Source organism: Phyllostomus hastatus, unplaced genomic scaffold (assembly GCF_019186645.2).
Source record: "Phyllostomus hastatus isolate PE091 unplaced genomic scaffold, TTU_PhHast_1.1 phas_scaffold_21, whole genome shotgun sequence".
NCBI classification, from domain to species: Eukaryota; Metazoa; Chordata; class Mammalia; order Chiroptera; family Phyllostomidae; genus Phyllostomus; species Phyllostomus hastatus.
Genome location: NW_025334017.1, coordinates 20,468,593 through 20,490,375, shown reverse-complemented (window position 1 = coordinate 20,490,375; position 21,783 = coordinate 20,468,593). Strand labels below are relative to the sequence as shown.

Sequence of the window (21,783 nt, the reverse complement as noted above, 5' to 3'; positions counted from 1 at the left end):
AGTACAAATGACGATTCCCTGATGGATGGATAGGCAAAATGTGGTGTATTCATACAATCGCATATTATTCAGAAATAATAAAGAAATTCTGATATATGCTATATAGGACAAGCATGAACCTTGAAAATATTATTCTGAGTGAAAGAAACTAGTCACAGAGGACCACATATATGATTCTATTTATGTGAAATATTCAAAATAGGCAAATCCACAGAGACAAGAGATCAGTGGTTGTCTGGGGTAGGGGTTGGGGTAAGGGTGAATGGCACATGCTAAAAACGTTCTAAAATTATACTGTGTAAGCACAAAGCTGTGATTATACAATTCTGGGACTATACTACGAACCACTGAATTGTATGCTTTAAATGGGGGGATTTTATAATATTGAATTAAATCTCAATAAAGTTGTTTTATAAAAAAGACATTTAAGGACAAAAGGAGTGCCTGTCAACACTTTACTAGAGAGTGAGGTAAAATGTCATACTCAACTCAGAACGCTGTCTGTCTTAAGATGCATGCACACTTTGTGGTGATTACTTCTCACATTAAATAAGATGAAAATGTATAATGCTATCTTATAAAAATGTTTCCTGAACAGCAATAATCTCAAGCTATTAACAATGAGAAAGAGAGTCTTGGCTGGTGTGGCTCAGTGGACTGAGCACTGGCCTGTGAACCAAAGTTTCACTGGTTTGATTCCCAGTTAGGGCACATGCCCAGGTTGCAGGTCAAGTCCCCAGTAGAGGGCGCATGAGAAGCAAGCACACATCCATGATTCTCTCCCTTTCTTTCTCCCTCCTTTCCCCTCTGTCTAAAAATAAATAATCAATCTTAAAAACAAAAAAACAAACAAACAAGGTTAACCAGCAGAGGGGAAGTGCCTGGGGTCTGGGATTTCACAAGCCCACAGTTCACACTCATGAAACTCTCCAACAGGAGGAAAACCTCTGGCCTGCTGTCTCTAAAACCCCAGTGACTGATTTCAGTGACTTTATTTCCTATTTGACACTTCTGTAATCTGCTGAAGAGAATTTAGTATATTTCCCAAATTAGCTTGCCTTGAGAAATCACATCCATCATGTACTTGCAGAGCTGGGGGGTAAGCACAGCTCCCTTTACTGTCCTCGGAAGGAGAGGCACTGACACAAGCCCTGGTTTTGACTCGCAGGGAGCTGGTGTGCTGATAAACCTTATCGATGAGTAGCAGCGAATTTAGGTTGTGAAAGCCACTAATGGGGGTACACTGATATGTGAAACCACAACACATATACCCATATTTTTTTAAACTAGTCGTTACTGAGTTCTCATATGTGAGGCATCAGCTTAGTACTAAAAGGGCTATAAAAATGAAGGTATAGCCCTTGCTGGTGTGGCTTAGTGGTTGAGTGCTGGCTTGAGAATCAAAGGGTCACCAGTTTGATTCCCAGTCAGGGCACATGCCTGGGTTGCAAGCTGAGTCCCCAGTAGGCAACTACACACTGATGTTTCTCTCCCTTCCCCTCTCTAAAAAATAAAATAAACAAAATCTTTTAAGAATAAATAAAATTAAAAATAAATAAAAATGAAGGTATAGTCTATGTTCTCAAGGAAATGAAATCTAGTTAAGTAAAGGAGATATGGAAATAAGTGAATATTAAAACAAGCACACATTTCTCATGGGTTGGAGATAGCATTATGGACCATTTGCACGGTGTCTTTTCATTATGATAATTAACACTGTTTTGAAACTTATAAAAGCACCACAGGACAGGAATTTTTCTGATTTACAACTGCCGGAGTCCAGCTCCAGCAGGTCCAGGGGTTCCCAATGGATGGACGGCGTCGGCAAAGGAAGGACACGAGAGGTGCAGTTTCAAGCTCAGCGGCCAGGCATCTCTGCCAGGGCTTTTGAGTTTTTTATTTTTATACAGTTGGGTGTGTACATGTGGCATATGTGAAAGCAATAAAAAAAATGAGGTTTTTAAGGCATATTTGCTTTATCCTTATTCTGTAGAAAATAGGAAGCAGCTCTCTACTGCATATTCTTGTGTAAGCTTTAGCTCCTAATCTTTGCAACTAATCAGTAACACATTTTACCACACTATGTAACACCTTAATTTCTTAAAGCTTAACTTGAGTTTGATCTATATATTCTAAGGTTGCAAGCTGGGCATGTAGCTGGGCACAGGGCTGTCTTAGCTCACTGGCAAAGGCCATGGGGAAGGCTTTCATGGTCAATGTGGTTAGTATCTGTCTCTCACTTCTCACTTCAGCGCCAGAACCCTGTCATCTTGTGCAAGTAATAATCTTTGTTTTGCTCAGTCTATTCGGCTGCCTGCTATCTACCTTGGTGTTGATGCATTTTCATTGTTTCTATCTTTTATGCCTGGCTTTTTAGGCAATAAACACCATGGGGGTCCTGATTGCTTAAGCATTCATAGAAAAGGAGTGCATAATAATCTTTCCAATACCCATTCTTTGAACTCTCTAACCCACTTAGGAGGACACTCTGGTGGGGAGTCACTATCCAATAAGCTGTCATTTTCTTGCTTACTTTCAAAGAACTGTATTTCTTCTGTGGAACTGCCATTTGTCTCAGTCCCATGGTAGATTACATAGACCCTAAGCGCGGGCAGTAATACAATGATTAAGCAGAAGAGTGCCAAGTACTTTCCCCCGCCGTGTCTGCTGTGCGGACGTATGGCTCCCTCTGTGACTGTGTCAGACAGCAGGGCTGGGTTGGCTCTCGGCATACAACTACACCTCAGTACCTAAAACATGACCTGACATAAGGAGACCTGTAATAAATATTTACTGAATAAATGAATGAGCAATGCATCTCCTCATACGTTACTACACCTGAATCTCATAGTACGCCTGTACAGAATGTTTTCTTAACTATCACTGCTTTTTAGTAAATGAAGAAACCAAGGCTCTGGTCACAGCTAGAAATGGCAGTGATAAAAGCTAAATCTAGGCCTCTGACTCAAAATCTCAGGTAAGCATTTCCAATACAAACGAAAATGCCTAGAGCATTAAAATGCCTTTTTAAAGAGCACTGGGAAGCTACAGTTTCTGAGCTTCTGGTAATGGCAGAGTAGCTTCATCAGATGAACCTTCCTGCAGGTAAAAACCATAAAAACTGGAACACACACACACACACACACACACTCACTCACTCACACTACGAAGGCAAGGGAGAGGCACCAAAACCAGGGAAAAGCTAAAGGAGAGTCTATCCTTCAAAGACAACTGCAATAAGTGGGACATGAGAGTCTGTGGCCTCTTGCCAGAGGCCCCGCCAAAGCCACATGCAGCCTGGGTGGTCTGGGGTGGTACAGGACAGGATCTGGGTTGATGGAGCAGCCAGGAAGCTGGGGTGGAGGGGAGTGGGTGCTGCAGAGGTGTAAGCCTCAACATCTGTGCAAAAAGTTCACCCAAATCTTTGACCATTAAACTATACATGCAGTATCAAAATATTCAGTGTGTTTTACGGGGGGAAATGTAGACTCAAATGATTTTCAATGAATTCATTTTCTTTGAATGATTCACTTCATATTACCTATTTAAAATAACTTTTCTTCCTAAATGCAGCTTCCTCAAGCTTACTGAGGTTTGATTTTTTGAAGAATTGGGTAATTTTACATCAAAATAAAGACTATGAAAGAGGTTAAAAATTCAAAGTTCAAAGTTCAACAACCATTTGAGAATTTTCTACTCATTAGTAGCACACAAGTGTGGGTTCTAATGATGTTCATATTATCAGGTTCACAAAGATGAGAAAGGACAGCCCTCAGATGCTGAGGGGGGTGTTAAGTCATTCAACTTTTATGGGCATCAACTTGACAACCTATCAAAGCCTTCAAGTTATGCACACCTTCTAATTTTAAGAAGTGTATCTTGAGGAAGGCATAAGGATACATAAGATGTATTTAAATTTACTCATTGCAGCAATATTAACTGGAAAGGTAGACAGTGTCTTGATGTCCAACACTAAGTAATTTATTAGATAATGATAAATTCATATAATAAACTGTTATAGAATGATGTTCAGAATATACTGCATTTTAAAAACAAATTAAAACATTGCAATAAATGCCGTACATTGTAATATATAATATATATCCTACATAAAGCATAACATTTCAATTTATTCTCATCCTAATAGACTTTGGAACACCCCCTGACTGGCCTGTGGAAGTCTGATGAGGGTTTATCTCTCCCACAGATAAGGGAAGGAACGTAATTTTCAGGAAATCAAAAAACAGTGCGGACATCTAAAGCAAAAGAATGAGCTGACTCAAGTTTGTTTACTTATTTGGCACTAGAATATTCCGGCAATAAGTAAAATCTTCAGGCTTACCTTGAAAGTCAAGATAATGCTGATAAACAGAAGAATAATAAGGACCAAACAGGTAGAATTCACTGACATGATATCATCTCTGTAGGGAAAATCAGGAGGCTGCAAAAGAAAAGCACGTCATTAGCAAATCTCATTAATCATTCAGGATTATATCCCTAGGCATTAATCAAATATGCCTATCAGAAAACAGTTAAAGCAGAGTGCTACTAAAGACCCCCACAGAATCTCTAGCCCACCACTACTAAAGAAAAAGCTACAAATGGTGTGGTGAGGAGGGGCTCATCTGTTCATAATTCAGACAACTCTTGAAAAACTGGAGGAAGATTCATGAATGAGACCTGAAAACATACCTTTGCCTTCCAACTCTACAAAAAGCTAAAAGGCAGTAGTCTTTTTCTTTTCTTTAAAGACTTTATTGATTAATTTTTTTAGAGAGGGAAAGGGGGGAGAAAAGAGAGGGAAACATCAGTGTGTGAGAGACACAACAACATTGATCTGTTGCCTCTCACATGCTCAGCCAGGGACGCGGCCCTGAAACCCAGGCATGTGCCCTGACTGGGAATTGAACCAATGACCTTTGGTTCACAGGCTGGAGCTCAATCTGCTGAGCCACACCAGCCAGGGCTAAAATTCAGTAGACCTTATATACCCCTGATATTTGGATCTCCTGAAAACCTGAACCATTCTAAAGAACCTGTGCAAGGCAAGGGAGAGAAACCAGTTAAAATAGTGTTTTCTTTATATAGCATTTTGTTGATATTACTTCTCAAAGAGCAGAATCTTTTATAACAGGAGTTATTTATAGCATTGAAAAAAGATGATCAAGTCCTGCCATCTGACCACACTGATTGAACTGCCAGGTCAAGGGATATCTTTTTAGGACAATCAAAATTGGCTACTGTGGTTAGTGGGAGGGACAGAGCTTCACCACGAGGCACCAGCACAGTGCTGAGTGCAGCCCTGCATTTAACTGGCCAAGGTACATGTGCAGGGAGGAGGCCCAGTGTGCACCGACACCTTTGATCTCTTCTTTATCAGCCAGTACTATGTGTTTGGATTCCACATCAGCAGTATTTTGAGACGCAACAAAGAAGTTCCAAATGTTCGGGAAGAATACAGAGAACACTCGTGATTCATGTGCTTGGCCCCTTCTCCCAGGGTGAGCATCACTCAGTGATATTTAGAGTCTCCTTTCACTTTGGGTAAAATATCTGAGAAATAAAATCTAAGTCATTCTTTGTGATCAACTGGCCCCTTCCCTTGGAGCCTGGAAGGGTTTTCAAGTACTTTTCTTTAAAGGGTAAGAATAAAACCAATTGCTGTTCACAAGGCCAACATGAAATCCTATTGTTTCTATGTCTAATAGAAAAAAAAAAGGTGGGGATTAAAGTGGAAGTATGTGACCCTTTCCATAAAGATCTTTATCCTCTTCCCCCCAGAAAAGTGAAGATCATTTCTGTATCCAGCTGAGACCCATAAACACACAAGCGCAGCTTATTTTAACTGCATTTTATAAGACTCCACATAAACAGAAGAGGCATTAGTGGGTGCTTCCCTCAACCCTTCTCAGATAACAGTCTCTCTGGACTCATTACATCTCAACTTGTCAACAAGGGCCTTAAAATCAGTGGCTCTTTAACAATCTTTTCAATACTGTGTCTTGGGCATTGTGACAACCTGCAGACCTCACTCTTTCGGCCCAAACTGATTTTTAAGTAGAACATGCTTACTTGTTTTATTTGGTTTATGATAACAAATAAAAGTAGATGGTGATTTTTAAAAAAGAGATTATTGAATTACCGTCAGCATTACCAATACTATCATTTTACTACCAGTAGCTCTAAAGCAAATGAGTCCAGTGACTGAACAGTGTGGGGTATAATACAAAGTCTAGGTCGTATTCTCAGTGTTCTAAGCACTTGCCTACATACTAGGCTCTGCGCTCCTATTCATAAATCTCTGCAATATGTGGGCTGTAGCACAGAATATACTCAGCCCCCTCACATGACAGGCTATGCAGAGATAAGGACTCCTCCACACTTCCAAGGCTGATCCCAGCACCAAACTATCATTACAGACCAAAAGCCACAAGGCTTTAAAGACAGGATTCTGTACAATCTGCTGGTCATATACAGTGTGGGGCAAAAGTAGGTTTATAGTTGTTCATATGGAAAATAATACAATAAGTAACTATACAAGAATAAATTCTGTGTTTCATGTACTCATAACTGCAAACCAACTTTCACCGCACCCTGTATAAACCTCCTCATGCACAAACACTCAGGTATACCACAAGGGATAACACAAATTTAGCACATGGGAAATACACAAAAATTTTCTTGGCACAATATTCTACCAAAACATGGACTTGTTTTCTCAAACAGAGAGAAGCTATTACTAATGAAAATGGCATCCACAACAACAACCTAGAAGACACTTTTAAGGAGCTAAACACTGGAGACTTTTCAGCCTAGGTCTGCTGAGAGCGTTACGTGGTCTGGGCATGACTCCACAAGATCACACACTTCTGCTGCCCCATTTCCTCCTTTCCCTCCACCCACCCCTTTCCCCACTGAACTTTTAACCTCCTTTGTCACACCAAATTCCAGTCTCATCTCTCCCTCCCCAGAACCACTCTGGCACCTTCCCCCATGTTCAGAGACTACTATTAAAATCTTCAGAGTGAACATTCTCTCCATTTAAAACATTGTAAGATTTTAAATAAACTGAATTTTAAGACATATTCACAGTTTAAAACACAAAGGTTAAAACTGTAAAGGCACAAGCCTTGGCCAGAGAACTCAGTTGGTTAGAGTGCCATCCTGACACACCCCGGCTGCGGGTTCAATCCCTAGTCAGGGCACATACAGGAATCAACCAATGAACGCATAAATAAGTGGAGCAACAAGTCAATGTCTTTCTTTAAAATCAATACATTAAAAAAATTTTAATGTAAAGGCACAAAAGTAGTCTAATGTTACACCCTCCACAAACTTTCTAACACTCAGCTATCAATATTCGCACATATGGTAACAAAGAACATTCAGGAAACTAGTCCAAAAACAAAAAGTGCTTGGGGAAGAAAGCATTCTGTGGCCAAACAGGTTTGGGATGCAGCATACAGTGGAGTTCCACTTTTTCCATACAACAGCAGAGGCAAAAAGCTACCCTTTGCTGATAACTGAGCAAATTACATTTTACAAAAATAAGACAATTAGCAACTAGTTTAGGTAGATGCATCTAATACCTTCACCACAGTCACCAACTTATCTCAGATTATGTTTTTTCCAAAAGGCACTCTAACAAAAAATCTCACCTTCAAGATAACATTCAAAAATCTCTAATCAGTAACTCAGATGCAAATTAAAAATCCACAAATTAATGTGAGTGCATGTCTATGTGAATACCTCTGGGTCCCTCACTTAACCAGGGTTCCCTTGGGAGAGAAGCAGTGGTGGGAGGGCCACGTACCAGCTGCCGTATGTACTCCTGAATGGAGCTCGGGTAAACAAGCACGGTGACGGCGACCAAGGTGTTCAAGGCAAAATCGAAGATCTGGTAACAGAAGAAGGGGATGATCCAGGCAGCGTGTTGCTAGACAGAAGACAAAATATGATGTTAATGTTCATCTGTTCGAGATTACAGAACGTTATTTCTTTCAACTCAGAGAAATCTTTTCTTAATATGCAGGGAAATGGAGGAATAGCAATTCATTAGGCCGGGCCATGATGACAAGGTAGGCCAAACAGAAGGAGTCAAACAAATCTCAGCAAACATTTCTGAGACTGCATTGATTTTCCTAGTACTACATAATATTAACAAGAGATTATAACCCCCAAAGATTCTATAGAAAACTGAGAATGACTACACCTCACTTCTTTCAGACAATGGTACAGATTATACATGTAAGGAATGGAGAAAAAGGCCCAGCTAATTTTTTTTAAAACAGGAAAAAAATTAAAATTTTAATGCATGTTCATGGGGAATTCAGGCAACACTAGGTATATTACAACATTTTGGTCCAAAAAAAAAAAAAGAGGGGGGTGGTGAGGTATTAAGCTTCAGAAGTGAGAATGAGTGATCTACAGGCAGCTGAGGACGAGCGGAACACACTTGGCAGGCAAGTTCTTGTTAGACAACTAGAAACAACGGGACACAGTGGGTATCTAGCCAACAGACCCTGCTGGAAGCCCTCTTATTTACTACACTTAGTCCAAATCAGGCTACAGCAACATTGTAAGAGTCCCTTCCCGGTCCAGGTGTTTCTGGCCGAATCTCTTGAAGGCCCAGCTTATTTCAAAGCTGCTTACCTTGTAAGCTCCGTAAGTCGCCATTGCACATATCAGGATCATGAGAAGAGAAATTGCAATAGCAATGCACATGTCTGCCAAAGAGTAAAAAAAAAATAAATGAGTAGATCCATCATTTAAACTTGTTTTAGTCTTTTCTTAAAGGCATTTTGTTTATAAACCAATTATAAGTGAGCACTTCATATTAAGTAAAACACCAGAGTTCTTTGAGAATTTAAGATAGTTAAGGAAAACAAAGTGCTCAAAAGATATTCTCCCTAAATCATATAACGACTATCAATAAGAGACTGACTAACATATCAGTTTATTTCAAAAATGCAAAAGAGATGTTGGTTTCAGATACATTTAAAAATGTATCAGCTGAATTATATATGGTAAACTGAATTATATATTGGTGGGGTTTTTTTAACATGTAGGAAGGAGTCTAACTTATATTTTACAAACTCATGGTGTCTCGTGTCCCTCTTAAAACCCTCCACTGGCTTCCCATCTCATTTAATATAAAACCTCAGTTTCTTAATCATGGCTTTCATGTCTGCTTATTCTAAAGCAGGTCTACTTCCCCAGCCTTGTCTGACCTTCTCCCACACTTCCTTGCTCACTATAACCCAGCCATACCATTTGGTTCATTACACACAGCAAGGGCATCCCACCTTAGGGTAATTCCCACGGACTAGAAGAAACATCCCTCATATTTTCACACGGCTAGCTCTGCCTTTTTAACCACACACATCTCTCAGCTCAATGTCAACAACTCCAAGAGAGCTCCCCTCCCAGGCACTCCCACACGCTACTTCATCTTCTTTGTGGCACCTATCACTATTGTCTTGTTCATATTTGTTGTGCATTCTCCATCTCCCTCTGCTAGAGGAACCTCCCTGAGGGAAACGACTTTCTGTGTCTTGTTCACTACCATAGCCCCGACATTGAGAAGGGGATGGAGAGCCAATAAAGCAGCTACTAGCCACATGTGGACAGTGAGCATATGAAATGAGGTTGATCTGAATTGGGATGTGCTGCTATAAGATTAAAATATACTCCAAATTTCAAGGACTTAATACCAAAAAAGAATGTAAAATATCTCATTAATGATTTTAATACTGATTATATGCTGAAATAATATCTTGGATATATGGCACCGAATTAAATGAGTTATATTACTAAAGTTAATCTCACCTGTTTCTCTTTACCTTTTTTAATGTGGCTACTAGAAAACTGATATCTGTACTTAAGAACATTATTTTTCTGTTGAACATGCTGGTCTAGAACAATACCTGTATCATAGCAGGTACTCACTGAACATTTATTCAAGAGGTCATGCTACCATACCTTTAGGATATTCTGATTAGAGAAGTAGGGTGTGACTGGGTTTATGACTGAGTTTCTGAAGGTGATGCATGGGGTTTTCACTGACACCAAGAGAGCACAAAAACCATGTAGTAGGGTATCTGCCCAGTGCTGACGGTTTCCACGGCATTTCACGAACATCTCATTTAGTCTTCCTCACTCCGAGGTAGATGTTATTGTTCCCACGGGGCAGATTATGAAACCAGAGCTCGGAGGTTATGTAACTTGTCGAGAGCATTTGCACAAAAGGCTGAACCATGACTAATCCCGCTCTCAGGATTTCAGTCTCTGGCTCTGTCTCCTGTACACCCAGCCTCTACTTTGGCTGCAATAATGCACCAACCCAGGCTGCCTCTTCCTACAGGTTACTTCTCCAAAAGAAAGTAGTATTCTAGTTTTAGAACCATCCTCTCTGTGTCCTCAGCTTCAGAGCTCAGAGAACATTTTAGGCAGGAAGATTACAAACAGAAGCACAGGATAGAAGTACATTCTAGTACAGAAATGCAAAAGTGTCAGCAAAGACCATTTGCCACCTCAAAAAGAAAAAGTTTCCTCAAATTGGTCTATAGAGTTAATGCAGTAAATTTATAACAATGCTGATGATTTTTATTAGAGTGAAAATAAGATTTTCAAAAAAGAAAAAATATGAAGGTTATAACCTCAGACCAGTATAGTTAAAAGACCATGATTTCTTTCATGATATATATATATATATATATTATAGTTCAGTTTTAAATTTCAATGCTAAATTAATTTACCTTTTCCTTCTTGTGAGGAAAGAGGTACCTACAAAGAAATTTCATCTATGCCTCATAGGATTCTTGTATGACCAATGGAGGGAATAAACTTGAATGCATTTTAAATGCTTTAAATGCAAAAGGAAAGTCTCCATTTACACACACAGGTACAGTAAGTGCACACACCCATTCTAGTACTATCATCTGCATATGAAGCAATGAGGGTATTGTATTTTATCCCTGCATAAAGCTATGAACATAGTGGAATGTACGCTGTCTACTTTCTCTTTACTCCATTTTCCTCAGTGAATTAGCTATTGTTACTTAATTGAATCCTTGTAGTAAATTTAAGAGGTAGGTACAGTTATTATATCCTCATTATAGAGGAGATAAAGATGACGAAGAAAAGCCATAACTTGCCCAAGGCTGCCCAGCTAGCAAGTGGTGGATGATATTATAAAAAGAGTTAAGACATCAATAAGCAATTATCATGTCAAAGCCTATTAGAATTTACAGCAATCTCTGAAACTTAAAACTCAGGCAGAAGTTTACTATTTGATTCTTTGTCTACTTGTATGATTTCCAAATTCTGTACAGGTATATTTTATAATGAAAAAGAAAATTAATTTTATGGAAGCCAGCCCATCATAGGATATTCTTTGAATACCTCACAGATCTTAAACAATAAACAAATAAGCAAACTCAAGGAATTATTCAAAAATAAAAATAGTAATAACCTTTACTAATATGACAAAATAATAAGAAGAAGAATTACATTCCTAGACTGAAAATAAAGATACCCCAGAACTAAATTTCACATAAACATGAAAACTTTTAAGTATCCACCTTTTTTCAAAGAATATAAAATCAAGGATTTTAAAAGTACAAATAAAATGAAAGTCATAAAATAAAGTATCCTATCACCACTCACATGAGATACTATTTACCATAAAAATGTTAACTTGAGGAGGAAATTTTCAAAGTTCTATTGCCATAAATGATTATATGAACCACACTGAAGAAACTCAATATATCACAAGCATGTGAAATAACGGAGGTAGAACCAAAGTATAAATCAAATGTACACAGAGTAGGTAAGGTAAAATGGGCTACTGTAGTACACTAAACCGCCTGGCACGTCAACTCCTCTAAAATAATGTGCAGCACATCAGGGGTAAATGAGAGTTACTCTGAAGAATTAAATTTCGTTCTTTTTAATTGTCACAGGCAATTGAAGAAATGGTTCTAACAAAAATATAGTGATTTTTCACAAGGAGCAATAGTACTCGTCAGTGACAGCAACCCCCTTCACTGACTCTGGGCACAGCAGCTCCATGAGCTGAGGTCAGAGCACACTGCCACCACCCTGCTGCCTCGGCTGAGGGCCTGCTCAGTAATGCAGTTCACAGTGGCAAAGGATCCTAAGAAAATCTATCCCACAGGCCACAAGAGGCATAATTAGAAAATGCCTCCTGATACTTGGTCTGTTAACCACTGAAATAGAATAGGCATATAAAGAAGTCCTGAAATGCCTTTGTTTAATAAACAACATATTTTGAATTCTATTTTCCCTCCTATTTCTTGAATCTGTTTCCTTCCCACAAAACTTGTAGCGAGCTACATAACTTCCTGATTTATGTTCCCACATCCAACTTGTCTAATCATAAGTCATTCTTATGTCTCAGTTTTCTGTAATTTTCGGTAACATTTCTGGCACCAAGGATCATGGAAACAAACAGTATTTGGAGTATATTCTCACCATTAAGTCTAGAAGCTATGATTTTCAGCTAAATTCACAGCAACGGTCTGAACTACTCAGAGCAAAATGTAGAGTGCCAAACCCCACAGGGACAAACAGAAAACTCAAGTTCAAGTCCCCCCTCTAGGGTCTCACATTCTGAGGTTAAAAGCTTAGGGAAGAATAAGAAATAAGGCATAATTACATTCCCTTAAAACAGAAGGGAGGTTCTAATATACTTTTTGCATGTGTGTGGTGATTGTTTATAACTTTTTATTTAAGTATAGTCATACAGAAGAGTTTTTTTGTAACATCAATTTACAACTTTAGTGTTAAGCCCAAAATTTATTTCGTGAACACTTAATATTCACGTAACATGAGATAAATATTGTGGCACTGCAAAGATTAACAGGACATAGTCTCTGTTCTTAAATGCTTAGCTTGTCCTCAGAAGAGGGAAAAGAAAACGTCAATAGGTGGTAACAGATGAAGAGCTAGGGGGCTCCAGAGTGGGCAGCAGTATTTTCAGCCAAGAGGAACGCTAAAGATTTTGTAAGAGGACACGGGATGGGTATTTTTGCTGGGTCTTATTTTTCCTCAGAAAATTATTTTTTATTGAGATAGAATTAACATGCCATAAAATTCACTCTTTTAATCACTGGTTTCTTTTAGTATATTTACAAAGTTGCACAGCCATCATCACTGATTCCAGAATATTTTCATTCTCCATCTTCCCCCCTCAAAAAGCCCCAAACCTTTAGCAGACTCTCCCCATTCCCTCCTCTCTCCAGGCCCTGGCAACCACTAATCTACCTTTTGTCTCTATGGGTTTGCCTATTCTATACATTTTCTATAAATAAGATCATATGATATGTGGCCTTTTATGTCAGATTTCTTTCATTTATCATAATATTTTCAAGGTTCATGCATGTTGTAGGACCTAAAAGTTTAAAATAAGCTATAAAAAGTTAGGAAGGATTAGTTAACAAAGTAATAGACTTAAATGTCAAACTTAGAGAATCTCTTAACTTCTCACTTTCTAAAATAAAGAAATCAGCTCCTGCCAGCCACACTTTTATACTGACAGATTTATAGTGACAATTATAATTAAGTTGCATACAGGTTGCTTATATAATAGAAAAACCAATAAACAGCATTTAGATTTTTGTGATTATGTTCACTGGAGAACCAAATGTTCAACTAGAACTGAAGAGAAGGAAATAAAATATATTTAATAAAAAAATATATGTGCTCTACACAGAAAATTTTAGAAACACTACTATGGAGCACTTCCATAAGTGGAAAGGCATAAACTGTAATTAGATATTTTTTAAAATTATATATTTCTGTAAATTTATGAAAAATCATTGAATTTTACAATGTAAATGGGTAATATTGTTGGTATATAAACTATACCTTAATAGAGCCATTAAAAAAAAAGATGTAACCAGCCAAAATACAACACATAAAGATATTTCTTCTCCCTAAGATAATCAGTAAGTTTAACACAGTCAAAATTTACAAGGGGATTTCCTGAGACCTGAACAAATTCATGCTAAAGCATAGATTTCTGAGATTCCCTTGCAGTAGGAAGCAGATTAGGTTTTCTCAGTTAGATGCTGACAAAACTAAGACTCTCTCCTCTGACCAAACACCCTGAATCCTGTCCTTGACCCATTTAGTCCAATTTTTGCAAGAATCCTGCTGTCAGTTTATTGAAAAATCCCTCACCCTTGGTATCTGATCACCCTAATATCTGATCAAATTCCTTACCCGCTACCCTACAGAACTTATCACCCTGGCCTGACTTCAGCAAGAATCACAATGAGTTGGTCTGACCTTGATGCTTCCTCTTAGCATTCTCCCAGGCACAGACCCCAACCCTGCTCTTTGGTTAGAAACCCCCATTTGTGCTCGGTTGGGGTGGGAGTTGAGATCTCTCTCCCCCATTAGAAAAGCCCCAGTGTAGTGGGCCCTCTTGAATGAAGTCTTTAGCATCTGTAACGAGTGTGAATAATTTCTTCATCAAAACACAGTCTTTTTCATCAAAGAAGAGACCTGCTTACTTGCTTCAGCTATACAAAGTTCAAGCACATGAAAATTAAACTACATCAATTAGTAATACGAATGTATGTGGGACATCTATAAAGAACAGCAGTGTGGAAGTGCAGCTATCTCTGAGGTCTGAGAAAAGAATGTGCAATCAGGAAGGGACATGTAGGGCTCTTTGGAAAGTAAGGTAAAAATCAATTTCTTAAGTCGAGTGGTGGATACACAAGTACTTGTAGTACCATTATTTGATATGTTTTATAAATATTTTATAAATACTGCTTTATACCTACTCAATATTTAACAAGAGATAATTCTATAAAGAATGAGGAACACCAAATGACTGCTAATGAAAAAAGCAAAATTGGTGTACACTGTACCTGAAACTTTTCTGAAAGGTTTTCATTTTTCCAAAATAAAAATTTGGAGGAAAAAAATGATTCTCACAGTAAATCTATGCTAAATTGTAAATCTTATTCTGATTTCAAAAACATTAAAATGCAAATGACAGAACAGATCATCAGGGAGGCAGCAGGTGAGTGAGAACACAGGAGGAGGTGCACTGGCTGCCTGAGCTAATTTAGTTCCTGCTCAACCACTAGCAAATTAGGACCTCAAACAAATCAAGGGGTTACACAGGTATAACGTATCTAATTTTAAAAGGACATTAAGCAAACTTTTTTTTTATCCTCACCTGAGGGCATGCTTCTTGATAACAGAGAGAGGGGAAGGGAGAGAGAGGAGGAGAGAAACATCAATGTGAAAGAAACACTGACTGGCTGCCTCTCCCACACATCCCAACTGAGGACTGAACCCGCAACCTGCTTATGTGCCCTGACTGGGAATCAAACTTGTGACCTTTTGGTTTATACAATGTCACTCTAATCAGCTGGGCTACACAGGCCAGAGCCTAAGCAAATTTTTCATGGTATTCTTGTAGGCAAAGAAAGGAAATGTACACCTGGCAAAATAGTGTGGTTAAGTGGAACAGTCAGATAAGTAGGTGAATAATTCTACCAATGTCTTCCATTTGTCTTTCCAGATGCACTCTTCACCATCCATTCCCCTGCCCAGAGGGGGACCTGTTACATGGTCTATCGATAGGGCTCCCTTACCTTCTGCCTTTAGCTCACTCCCGCCAAAGAGGAGCCCAGACAAGACCAAAGAGAGAGAAGAAAGCAGAGAGCCAGGCTACCACCTGTTGTCAGGTTACCCTGGGTTGGCTGTAGCCCTAGACCAAAGGTCACCACGTCTCATGAAGATATTAACTATATGCCTCTCTCACTCCCAGCTCCAGTAACCCTAGCCTCCCAGTCCTCCTTCAGGTCTAGAGATGGAAACAGCTAGCGTTGGTTATCCAAGTTACTTCACTATCCCTAGTGATTTAAAGGATAAATAGATGAAAGGATGGAAGGATGAAAGAGTGCCTGGATGAAAATAAAGGGCCAAGATGGTTCCTTTGGCTCAGCTTCCCCTGCTCTTGCATACATGTGTCTATTTCCTCAAGACCGTCGGGACACAAGTGGACAAGCTGTGCAGACTGCTGAGCTTGTTAGGGGTTGTGGAACAGAAAGCAGATAGGTAGCCTAGGACCCCTTCTGAGTGACAGAGCAAGGAGAGAGCCTTACTCTGTGGTGCCAACAGCCACAGGGAAAGCCCCAGCTGACCATTCTTTTCTTTCCTCTCCCCCTCAATTCTGCAGATTTTTCCTAATTTTGAAGATTTGTGTTTCTAGTCAACCTTATTTTTATATTGTTCCCTGGGTAGATATACCTGGCCTGAGGAAGGAAATGGTCATAAAAATCATCAAAAATTTATGGCTACCCATATATGGTTACTCAGTGAAGGCGGAACCATGAGACCCTTCATATCCATCATCTTTCGCCACCATTGCTTCCTAACATGTTCTAAGTGCGGGCATTATATTATCCTGACCTTATCAGACTGAGACGTGATGTCTGCTGTTACATTGCTCATTCTCTGTTCTGAATAACCCTGCTCTTACAAATTCTTCCAGAAAGGATAATGAATTCCATTAATATTAAATTAATATCTCTCTGCCTTCTTCCCGAGTTAAAAGACTAAGCTATAAATATAATGTTTGATTGACATTTAAGATGATCTTTCACTGATTCTGTAGCAGGGTTCCCTCTCTAAGGTAACTGAGGTTAGAAAAAGTTTTGAATGATGCAGCTATGGTTCCACCTGAATCAAACAGTAGCACCGCATGCTTTGCTCTGCCAGAGATTAAAGCTGGGTGATGACTATCTGACACTACAGACTTAATTCAGGTAACTTCAAAGGCTTGCTGGCATTTAAGAATTTAGAACACTAAATGTTTTATACTGTCCTAGATATTAATTCCAGTGAATTTTAGGTTTCTCTCATATTTCATATATTTGAAAGGACTGAATGAATAGTTTGTAATTCCTTTTAGGACTATCATTCAAATCACATTAAAAAAGTACAGAAGAGTGGATATTCACTTGAGTGAATCTTTTTTTTTTTTTAACTTTGTCTTACATTTCCTTTTCACATGTTTTGATCTCCTTTCTCTGGATCTGCAGGTGGTTCAGCATTAGAGTCCATGTCCTGAATTGCAATTCTTTGTTGTTCTGGAATAAATCCATTTTGCTGAAGAAATATCTGGCTGTCTGTTTGCTTAAGATCAATGAATACTCCTAGTCTATCTCTAAAACTGCATCTTGGGCCAATCTCCCACTTACTCAGTTTGCCCCAGCAACAGTTTTTTTCAAATGTATTTCAAGTTCTTCAAAGCGAATGAGAAATAAATTTGTGTGACCTTTTGTTTGGGATTATGCAGAGCAAGGCTCCTTTCAGCTTGCACAGGCACAGTGTGACTCTAACTGTCTATAATCAGATTTCTGTGATCTTAGAGCTGGGTGGCTGGCTTTTTCCCGTTTACCCCACATTTACATCCCTATGTACGTATGTTTCTACTTATCAGAAAAAGGGCCCAAATCCACTGAACAACCACCAACATAGTTTCTAGAATAAAGAATGATCACCTCCTGGAAGGAAAAAAGGTAAATACTAAAACAATAGGAGGCACAATAAGACATGCATTTTCTCCTTCCTTCCTGCCATTTACACCCCCCTCTTCCCCAAAAGACCAAAAGACCGGGGTAAAAAAAAGACTATGACAAAGCAGTAATTTTTAAAACAGGCAAGTTAACATAATATGAAAAAAAGGCAGCGGGGGAATCTCATTTAGACTCTTGTACTTAGAACACAGGGCAGCACAGAAATACTTGTTGATCTGATTTGTAATGATGGAAAGTTGAATCAGTTCAAATGGGCCCATGAGTCAATACCTATAATTTAATAGGAAGAACTGGAAGCCAGATTCCCTGCCCTTGAAAATACCAAAATACCTACAAATGCCATGTGATGTACTTACTGGCATCATCCATGAACTCGAAGTCACCTCCCAGTTCAGAACTTGAAAAGTGGTACTGATCTGGATCAGCCAGGGCGCTCAACAGAATCAACAGCACCACGACATTGAGGATCTACATACAACAAGAAAGAGAAAAATGTAAGTAACACACTCGGCATACAGTCCCTATAAAAGAAAATTATACTGATCACGTGGAACTTAATTTCAACAGACTTAATTTACAATACTAAGCCCCAACCATCCAGGGGGCAGGCAAACATCCCCAAGGCAGACACTCTGCCAGTCCATTCAGATGCAGTCAAGGGCACATAGCTCGATGCCCAGGCGATCACTGGATTTCACCTCACTGCCCACACAGCTGGCGCCCTACAGCAGTGAACAACCAGCACAAACATATGCTACAGCAGCCAGTGGCTGGAAAAGCACAACTTTTCAGCAGCAAAACACATATGCTAATGATCAACTGCAAGTTTTTGCAGGTGATAAAACATTTTTTACAAGTTGAGACAATCAGCGTTTTGAGACCATCTATAAAACAGTATCAGAAAATGAATGCCAAGCTTAATGGCAAAGCCAGGATCCTTAATCCTGCAGGAGCACATGAGCCCCTTTCTGTCCTGGGCCCACAATTCTTCCTCATAGATAGTGCTGAATAAATTTCCCTTGCAAACTTCAAAGTCAGCTCATCAGAACAGAAATCACTATCCTTAGTATATCTCCCACTGTGCACTTCTGTTCTGTATCTTAAAAAATAGCATCACTGTTAATAATTAAGCATGGAAAACACTCAGGCACTATGCTAAATACTTTATGTGGCTATTTCCTTCTTAAGCACTGCAACAGCCTAATGAAATATGTGTTATATCATTCCCATTTTATAGATGAGAAAACTGAGGCTGGGGGGGGGGGTCAAAAACACTGTCCAAGATCAGGCAGCCAACAAATTGTAGAAATGGGATTTGAATCCAGAAATTTCAAGTCTAAGACATAATCTCTTAAAATCTTCTGTCTTATTTTAAGTGCGATTATCTTTGGGTTCACCATCTTCCTTGTCCCCTCAATCCAACCAATTCAAAATTCTGACCATTCTACTTCTGCATTTCTACTTCCAACAATCTTCCCACCTGCCCTCGCTGCACACTCTGCACACATACCAACTGCTGCGGGGAAGGTGTTCCAGAGTTAGCTATGGTTTGGGCTGAGACTGGGTTGTTATTTCTTCTTATTTCTGAGTTTATACACTTATGAAAAAGCTCTATGTTTCACTATAGTTAACATGAAGAGAAAAGATAAATAATATTCATAGATAGAAGATTCTTTTATTAGCTAAAGAATTACCTACTATAAAAACCATATTTGGAAACACTTATTTACAGTAGAGGTTCAAATAGTCAAGTTATTTGTTTTACAAAATGTCCACTCTGGAATCCATTTTTACATGGCAATCCCAAATGGTATTACCGTAGGATCTGGAGTATTTTTTTTCTGCCTCTATCTTCCAAATTGCCTAATATGGTCTAACTGCTTTTTGAAAAATGTAATTATAAAAATGAGAATAGCAATTTCCCAGAGTATACATATAGCACTAATTTAAATAGATACTACAAGCATGTGATTAAAAACTGAGATACAAAAGGGTATAAAGTGAAAAGTAAACACCCCTTATTCCCTTATCTACCAATCACCCTTCCCAGTGTTTTTCAGAACTACACATTTCTTATTTCTCTCCAAAGATCCTAAAAACTGAGCACATTTTAAAGACAGTGGGATTAGCAAAACTCTAGTTACAGAAAACTTTTCCGAATGTTTTAAGGATTAATGAAAGGTACGAGCTAGTACCACAACCAGCACAGATATTCTCTGATAAACTGTCAAGTTTTCTTGGCATTTCGTTGCCTCTATACTCTTATCTTTGGAGAAGGCAGTCCAAAAGATGACAGACTGAAATAAGATCAGATGAAATAACCTTACAACGTGTTTTGAAAAAGTCAAGTATCATACAAAGGCAATGCATTTGTTCTTGTTATAGTAATGGGGTCGGTTTTAGGGATGAAAAGGAAAGACACAAATTTGGGATTCATGAAGAGGTGGAGTAGGGAAGGTGTGAGAAGACGGAAAGGTGAGGAGGTGGTGCAGTAGGTCCAGATTTGGGGATTCCAAAGGGCTAGGTGTGGAGCTCAGATTGTATAATAACTATAACAAGACACCGGTAGAGAGTATTAAGGAAGAATGTGATCTGGTTGGTGTTCAAATGAGTAAACTATGTAAAACACCTAGTAAGGTTACTGGCATATTATAGCCACTAGAATTAGTTTCTTTGTCCTGGCTGGTGTGGTTCAGTGGACTGAGTGCCAACCTGTAAACCAAAGGGTCCAGTCACTGGTTCGATTCCCAGTCAGGGCATGTGCCTGCACTGCGGGCCAAGCCCCCCCCCCCCGGGGGGGTGCGTGTGAGAGGCAACCACACATTGATGTTTCTCTCCCTCCCTTCCCCCATCTAGAAATAAATAAATAAAATCTTTTAAAAAAGTTAGTTCCCTTAGCTCTTCACCTGCACAAGAACCATATAAAAGTTCCTGCCTAGCATCAGAAAATTGCCTGAGTCCCAGGTCTTCTGAGCCAATGTTATTCGGCTGCTTTTCTGTCCTTCCAGTTCCCATGGACCCTTCGCCTCTTAATCAGCGTGTTCTTATCCCCTTGCCTGGCTTACTTACCATAACATATTTACTAATAGCCTGCAATAGATCAGGTATTTGCTAAATGCTTGGAAAGAACTCTCCAGGACTCAGAACATGAGTTTAAACAAGTCACAGACTCAAGTAACACAAAGCATAAAGAATGGAAGTTCAGAGGAAGACATTACTTACCTTATATTTTGGACTATAAGACATACCCTTCCTAATTTGGGAGGAATAATGGTCGTTAATGTTGCTGTTCAGTTCTGTTTACATTTACATTGGTGAAATATTATGTTATTTATGTTATTAAATATTTTACCACATTTTTGCTTCAAATTTTTTTTCCCTATTTTCTTCCTATAAAACCTAGGTGCATCTTATGGTGCAAAAAACATGGGTAAATCCAAGGCTGAGACAGGGTTGCTGAGAGGTGCAGCCGTGGTAGCATTTGGACAGGGACTAGGAAAGATGAGAAGGTTCTGGAACCCTCAGAGGCATGGAAAAGAACAAGTTCGAATATGAGTACGGCCACTGGGACAGGGCCCCGTATTGAAAATAGCCATTAATTCAATTTGGTTGGAACACAGTATAAGGAGGGAAGTGATAGGGGATGAAACTAGAAATGTAGTCTGGGGCCAGATGGTGGTGGGTCCTCAAAACCAGGATAAAAATTTGGGCTTTATTCAAATAGTTAATGAAGATGCCTAAAAGGTTTTTGAGGGGGGATATCACATGATCAGAGCTACAGCAGTAGGAAGTTTAGGCTGGAAAGAGGCCAGGAGGCTACAACGGATACAGGAAACCAATCTGGAGACTACTGTAACAGTCTGGCTGGGACCTAATAAGGATTTTACCCACACGTCTAATTCTCATGCCAACCCTGTAAGACTGTCACCTTACACATTAGCTTGAGAGGCTGAGTGACTTCATGTTAGGTCCTATGTGTGGAAGAGCCATAGTTTGAACCCCAAGGCCTTTCCACAAGGAGGTAAATTATTGGAGACCTAGAGAGTGACTAGATGCAAAAATAAAAGGAAGCAAACATGACTCTGAGATTTCAAGCCTGGGTGACAATATATAACTTGTCATGATCAGAAATAGGAAGATCACTTGAAGGACTATGACAAGGCTGATTTTAGATACAATGTGCTGAAAAGTCCTT

General features: G+C 39.1%; 1 protein-coding gene across 1 annotated transcript in view; it reads right to left on the bottom strand.

The window, feature by feature from the left end:
- Positions 1–21,783, bottom strand: part of LAPTM4B (lysosomal protein transmembrane 4 beta) — a 62,456-nt gene that overhangs the window by 22,923 nt on the left and 17,750 nt on the right. Inside the window, exons 2-5 of the mRNA XM_045861358.1 lie at positions 17,945–18,056; positions 8,653–8,726; positions 7,814–7,936; positions 4,343–4,441 (exon numbers count right to left, since the gene is read on the bottom strand). Coding sequence (XP_045717314.1) covers positions 4,343–4,441; positions 7,814–7,936; positions 8,653–8,726; positions 17,945–18,056 — 408 coding nt within the window. The remainder of the gene's footprint in view (positions 1–4,342; positions 4,442–7,813; positions 7,937–8,652; positions 8,727–17,944; positions 18,057–21,783) is intronic.